Below are 7,500 nucleotides of genomic sequence, written 5' to 3' on the forward strand. Positions count from 1 at the left end.
TCCTGTTGGAGAAACACCCTGTCACAGCCACGCTCCAGCTCCGTTGCTGTTCCGTTTCCGGTCTTTGGTTTTTGCCGCGCATTAGTATCACCTGTGCCTGTTTTGTTTTTTTCCCGCTTCCTGATTCCCGATTGCATTGTTTAATGGCTGTAATTCCCTGATTGGCTTCATTGTCCTTCTCTTTTGTTCTTTGCTTGTCTCTTGATTATTAGCTCACTCATAGCTTTTGTTAGTTCTCCTGTGTCTAGTTTCTGTTAATACTTTCACCTGCGTCGTGTTAGTTTGATTACTTTACTCCTTGATTGTCTTGTATATAAAACCCACATGTTCTCTTGTCCTTAACACTGTCCTTGTGTTCACCTTGTGTTGCCGCTCATTGCCTCCCGTGTGCCTTGCCCTGTTTTTGTGCCTTGCGTTTTGTCTCTAGTTTCTGTAATTAAAGTCGGTTTGTTCCAACTCCAGTCTCCTGGGGCACGTTCAATAAAAAAAACAAAAAACATTTGCTAAGTTTTGCTACGGTTTCTGTGTTGAACACCTCTCAACGGTGTGCAATGTTCTGCAGCAGTATGCTAGTTTAAAAGTTGTTGTACTCTTCAAGGGTTCCGATTGTATCTGTATGGTCATGCTAGGACTCTCTGTTTGATCTGCACTTCGTTGTACGTCACTCTGGATAAGAGCATCTGCTAAATGCTTTGTAATGTAATGTAAAGGGAGGACCTAGAGAACCGTAATTTGATGAACTGGGACATCCGGTATCAAAATAAGTCCCAGTGATTTCAAAAGAATAGAACTGTGTGGGTGTTTCCTCGCAGAGGTGTGCAGCAGACTCTGAGGTGTGTTTGCTCTCGTCTGTTGGGTGTGTTGGGGGTGTAGCCTGAATGAGTAATGATGTAGGCCTGTGCTTTAAAGCCTGGAGAACGCCTTCTCACATGCCATAGGAGCAGACCGTACCACGTTAGTCAGTCCACAGTTTTTTAACATGATGTTCAGTGTGCCACCGTTTCCGTTGAAATAAACGCGTTGCTACGTTTCGTCAGGGCTGAACGTGGCACGGTTCTTGTGACGCAGCGGTTTTGACAGGAACAGGAAGTGAGGTATTTAGCCACGGCGGTTGTGACAGGAACAGGAAGTGAGGTATTTACCCATGGCGGTTTTGACAGGAACAGGAAGTGAGGTATTTACCCACGACGGTGAGCTCCGCAGCCTCGCTCTCCCGCCGGCCCACCATGTTGGTCCCGACGCACACGTACTTCCCCGCATCGCTCTTCTGGATGTACGTGATCATCAGCTTCTCACCCCGGATCTGGGAAAGAGGGAGGGAGAACGTGGGACAGGCAGGATCAATAACAAGAATGACAACAATGATAATCATGATCATACGGGGCAGCCTGTAGCCCTGTGGCTAAGGGACATGACTGGGGCAGCCTGAAGCCTAGTGGCTAAGGTACATGACTGGGGCAGCCTGTAGCCTAGTGGCTAAGGTACATGACTGGGGCAGCCTGAAGCCTAGTGGCTAAGGTACATGACTGGGGCAGCCTGTAGCCTAGTGGCTAGGGTACATGACTGGGGCAGCCTGTAGCCTAGTGGCTAAGGTACATGACTGGGACAGCCTGTAGCCTAGTGGCTAAGGTACATGACTGGGGCAGCCTGTAGCCTAGTGGCTAGGGTACATGACTGGGGCAGCCTGTAGCCTAGTGGCTAAGGTACATGACTGGGGCGGCCTGTAGCCCAGAGGCTAAGGCACATTTAGACATTTAAAATATTGAATTATTCTAGGTATCTTTCACAGAAACTGTTCTATTTCACCTTCATGTCAATTCTTATTTTGTTTATTCAAAGTGACTTAAAGTTGCTTAAACTCAGCAGGAGACAATCCCCCCTGGAGCCTTGAACCACCAACCATCTGGGTCCCAGTCATGTGCGTTAACCAGGAGACTATAGGCTGCCCGAATCCATACATCATACACTCAGGGAGCACTTTGTTAGGTATTTATTAGACTTATTTTTTAGACTTATTGGTCTTCTGCTGCTGTAGCCTATCCACTCCAGAGTTATCATGCGTTGTGTGTCCAGAGATGCTCTTCCGCATACCACTGTTGTAATGTGAGGTTATTTGTGTTCAGAGATGCTCTTCCGCATACCACTGTTGTAATGTGAGGTTATTTGTGTTCAGAGATGCTCTTCCGCACACCACTGTTGTAATGTGTGGTTATTTGTGTTCAGAGATGCTCTTCCGCACACCACTGTTGTAATGTGAGGTTATTTGTGTTCAGAGATGCTCTTCCGCACACCACTGTTGTAATGTGTGGTTATTTGTGTTCAGAGATGCTCTTCCGCACACCACTGTTGTAATGTGAGGTTATTTGTGTTCAGAGATGCTCTTCCGCACACCACTGTTGTAATGTGTGGTTATTTGTGTCCAGAGATGCTCTTCCGCACACCACTGTTGTAATGTGTGGTTATTTGTGTTACTGCCAGCTTTCACCAGTCTGGCCCTTCTCCTCTGACCTCTCTCATTAACAAGGCGTTTCTGTCCACAGAACTACTGCTCACTGGATGTTTTCTGTTTTTCGCACCATTTTCTGCGAACTCTAGAGACTGTTGTGCGTGAAAATCCCAGGAGATCAGCCCTTCATGAGATATTCAAACCACCCTGTCTGCCACCAACAATCATTCCACGGTGAAGAAATTCTTCTTAATTATAACTCTGTTTGCTGCTGGTACTTCAAATCGCGTTCAGGAAAGAAAGAGTCGTTACTCGAAATTCGAGGGTGCAAGACAAGTTCAGCTCTTTATTCGTGGTTCCAGGTAATCTGTACGTTCTCCTGAGCTTTCTCCAATCTTACACAATCCTTACTGGGAATGACAGTTTTTATGCAGTATCTGAACAAATGGAAACTAGCTGAAAAGAAGTGCTTCATCCTCTGTGACAAAACACTCCTTTAGATATGATCATTTCTATTGACAGGCTTCCTGGTTAGGCTAAAGACAAATGGTTATTGGCACCTAGACCTCAAATCAAGGCATTTCAAAGGAAATTTAAATAGAGTGGGGAAACAGGGTGACTGTGGGGACACGTATTTGAAGGTGTGGGAATAGGAGCAGAGCTTGCATGTAAAACATTTTAAATCAGTTATATCTTGAAGCTTGATAAAACACCTGAATCTAATCTAACGGTCAAAGTCAATTAGATCCCATTTCTTCCCCATTCCAACATTTGGTCTGAAAAACATCCTAACCTCTTGACTGCGTCTGCATGCTTGTATGCATTTCGTTGCAGCCACATGATTGGTTGATTAAATATTTGCATTAACAAGCTGCTGTACAGCTGGCGTACCACATAAAGCGCTCAGTGGGTGAGTAAACCAGCCCATAAAAAGAATCTGTTTCATTGAAGCACTGAAGCCGGTCAAAGCCCCGCCCCCTCCCTCCCCTAGCCCCGCCCCCCCGCCAGGCTGACCACAGACACATCTGCTGAAGTAGCGCAGCCACATCTGGACGTGCGCGGTCCGTGGAGCTAAAAGACTCCCCCAACCCTTTGAAGGGGATTCTTCAGATGCTCTCTAACATTCCGGAACGCCGTCACGTTCCGTTACCCCCCCACCAAACACACACAGTCACACACACAGCTCCCACCTCCCCCTACACAAGGGGAAGCAGGCTGCCAGAAACATGCAGCTTTTTAATTAATTATGTCACTCAGAAACGAGTTCAAACTGCCAGCTTTCTGTGGGGAACACTCCTACAGTCTCAAACAGTGACAAACAGGCCGGGGTGAAATACACATCTGCAATTTATTTCAACTCTTTAGAGGGTGCTAAAAAGCTTGCTGGGTTGCTGCAGACTCCTGAGAATGTTTTTGGCTTGAAAGACGTTTTGCTTCCAAGCCAAAATGTACACTTATATGAAAACACAGTAAAAACAGAAATGAAAACTGGCAGTAATCTGGAGGAATTATAAGTGGTATCTGAAGGATTGAAGCATTTCAGATAATTATTAGACACAGGTGAGTATATTACACCACAATGGGCACAATTCATAATTTTGTTAAACACGAGCAGGCAACCACACACACACACACACACTCACACTCACATTCACACACACTTACACACACACTCACACACACACACACACACACACACACTAGGGTGATCGAATGGACCCCAATTCTTAAAACAAAGTCATAACGTCACAAAACTGTGTGAAGAGACCGGGAGCCTCAGGAGTGAGCACTGGGGCGGTGGGGTGGTGGGGGGGAGGGGGGGAGACGGAGAGGACCGGGGGATCAGAGTGAGCAGTGGGGGGGGAGGGGACCGGGGGATCAGGAGTCAGCAGTGGGGGGGAGATGGAGAGGACCGGGGGATCAGGAGGTAAGAGCGGTCGCCTGGTTCCACCCACACACTGTCAGAACAGCAGAATCCCTCCCCCTATTTCGACGCAGACTCAAAACCCACCTTTTCAAACTCTACCTTAGTCCTCCCTCCTGATTTCCCCTGCCCCTCCTTTCTGATATCCCTATCCTTGTCTAACCCCCCCCCCCCCAAAAAAAAAAAAAAAAAATGCACTTCTGATGACAACTATGTTTAGAACAGCATTTCCTGTGTATTTTGCTAGTTTCTGGATGTGATGCTCTGACTTATGGTAGAACCTATGCACTTGTAAATCGCTTTGGATTAAAAGCGTCTGCCAAACGACTAAAATGTAAATGTAAAAATGTCAACCCCCACCCTGGGTGTGATGTGATGGTTCAGTGTAATGGAGCGTTGGGAAGCATACGGAGGCTCCCCATTGGCCGGCCCGTTACCGTGACGCGCTCGTCGCCGTCGTCCACACGCTGCCCGTCGCGGGTCCAGGAGATGCGGGGCTCGGGGTGACCCCGCGGGGGCTGGCACTCAAACACCACCGGCTCCCCCGCCACCGCCACCACGTCTGAGGGGTTCTGCCGAAAATCATCCCGCAGCACTGAGAGAGAGGGAGGGAGAGAGACATTACCACTGTGTGAGAGAGAGGGAGAGAGAGAGACATTACCCCTGTGTGTGAAAGAGAGAGAGAGAGAGAGACATTACCACTGTGTGAGAGAGAGAGAGAGACATTACCACTGTGTGTGTGAGAGAGAGAGAGAGAGAGACATTACCACTGTGTGAGAGAGAGAGACATTACCACTGTGTGTGAGAGAGACATTACCACTGTGTGAGAGAGAGAGAGAGAGAGAGAGGGAGAGAGAGAGAGGGAGAGGGGGGGGCAGAGAGAGGGAGGGAGAGGGAGAGAGGGAGGGGAGAGAGAGAGAGGGGGGCAGAGAGAGGGAGGGAGAGGGAGAGAGAGAGAGAAAGGGACAGAGAGAGGGGGAGAGAAAGAGAGGGAGAGAGGGCCGTTAGCGGATAACACGTCTCCTCTACTATTAGGAAGTGAGATGAATTCCGTAGAACTGGAGCATTGGTCAGGCCTGTTTGTTCTCACAGATGGCTCAGCACTAAACAGTTTATTTGCATTCCAAACAGGGCAGAATGCTCTCTGTCAGAGTCCACCGAATGCTTAATCCTTTTCCATGTGCCGAAATTCAACTGCCAAAACTTAAACCCAGCTTAAACCAGCCAAAGCTAGTCAGCTAGCTGGTTAAAGATGTTTTCAATACCGTCACCAGCTGACCAGCCTACGGTATGTGGATGCTAGGGCACCAGTTGATCACACATAGCACACAGCACACATACTGCCACTCAACTGCCCAGCATGAGAAACACATCTGACACTCTGACACTGGGTCCTGGCCTCCTCACGGCTCAGTGTGTGTGCTCTTTTGGACAGGAGATGCCCGTCCCTACCTGACACCTGAGGGCTTCAGAGAGGTCCCCTGGACAGACTCCGCGTGTGTGAACAAAGTCCAGCGGGAGGGAGAGATGCAAACGACCGGTCAAATCAGCAACAACAAGAAACCGGATATGAGCAGGGCTTTCAACTGCCATGAAGACAGAACTGCGTGTCTGCCATGAGTGTGTGTGTGTGTGTGTGTGTGTGTGTGTGTGTGTGTGTGTGTGTGTGTGTGTGTGTGTTTGTGTGTGTGTGTGAGTGTATGTGTGTGTGTGTGTGTGTGTGTGTGTGTTTGTTTAAGCACCATTGTGAGCATACGTTAAGTCAGGACAGACAGATCATTTGCTTAGTCATACGGACGTAAAACATGCTTTTGGAACAGTCAGTGCGAGATGAATTTGCATTTCGGACAGTTGGACTGAAACCCCACACGCACACCTCCACTCCCCAGAGTTCACACAGACGCCCTGTGATGGACATACAGCTCCGCACTACTGCGTGCCAATCCCAGGTTGCCGGCGGTGACGTCTCCATGGTAACGGTGACGGGGGGGGGGGCCTGTAATTTTCCGGGTGTCCGTAATCGCAGAACTCCAGGATAATTCCCGGCCTGGGGCTCTGCCTCCTCTCACGGCGCTCCCGCTCACATCCCTCCCTCACATCCACACTCCCGCTCTGATCCCTCCCTCACATCCACACTCTGATCCCTCCCTCACATCCACACTCCCGCTCTGATCCCTCCCTCACATCCACGCTGTGGCCCTTGCGGTCTTCACGGGGAAACGGGAACGGGATCAACACGCCATCCCCGCCGAGCGGTGTGTCCTGCCCGTTTCCCTGGAGACGGGGATGCTCAGCCCGGGTCACCTGACCTCTCATCAGCCCATGTGACCTTAAGTAAACGCGCGGGTGAAAGTTCAGGCAGGGATTGACCCTCTCTCCGGTTCAGGGGCTCCCACACCTCTCCCAGGGGAACCCGCCCGGCCAGGTGTGTGTGTGGGTGTGTACATACTCACACACACACACACACACTCACACACACACTCGGCTATCAAACTCATACACTGGTCTAATACTGCAAGTCCAGGACCTTCTACTGAATTGCATTGTGGTACTCGTAGTCCACCAAGAGTGCATTGCATTGCGGTACTCGTAGTCCACCAAGAGACAGGTGCAGCTCACCTACCGAAAGGCATATTTATTATTAACCTCCCCACAAAGAGAGAAATCAGAGAGGAGACTCTTTAACTGCAGTGTGTGAACTACACACTCGGCAGCTGGGGACTACAGGTCCCTGAAGCCCTAGAGGCATTGGTGAGAGGTCACAGGTCATTGGAGTCAGAACACTGAGCACCTGACACCCCTCCAGGAAGTGATGTCACAGAGCAGAGGCTTGAGCAGTTCCAAAATAACAGCCCAAAACACAATGGCCCCATGATCTGTATGCAACTGTGGATCGGATTAGTCTGTGTTAGTATGTGGTGTGTGTAAGCTTTGAGTCTCCTGGGCTCAGCCACAATGCACTCTGAACACAAACAAAATGGCTGACACAGCCAAATCCAACATTAGCCTTTTAAAATCAGGTTTATGATTGTTCATACTTAAAAAAAGGTAAATCAGCATAACATGACATCCTGGTTTCCTGGTTTCTGGAGAGCCACAGGGTCTGCTGGGGTCCCCAGCCCTGGTCCTG

At 49.3% G+C, this 7,500-nt stretch overlaps 1 protein-coding gene across 1 annotated transcript in view; it reads right to left on the bottom strand.

The window, feature by feature from the left end:
• LOC133133582 (roundabout homolog 1-like) overlaps nt 1-7,500 on the bottom strand; it is a 134,982-nt gene that overhangs the window by 37,961 nt on the left and 89,521 nt on the right. Inside the window, exons 4-5 of the mRNA XM_061249683.1 lie at nt 4,808-4,965; nt 1,183-1,303 (exon numbers count right to left, since the gene is read on the bottom strand). Of these exons, the coding sequence (XP_061105667.1) occupies nt 1,183-1,303; nt 4,808-4,965 (279 nt within the window). The remainder of the gene's footprint in view (nt 1-1,182; nt 1,304-4,807; nt 4,966-7,500) is intronic.

Source organism: Conger conger, chromosome 7 (genome assembly GCF_963514075.1).
Source record: "Conger conger chromosome 7, fConCon1.1, whole genome shotgun sequence".
NCBI lineage: Eukaryota > Metazoa > Chordata > Actinopteri > Anguilliformes > Congridae > Conger > Conger conger.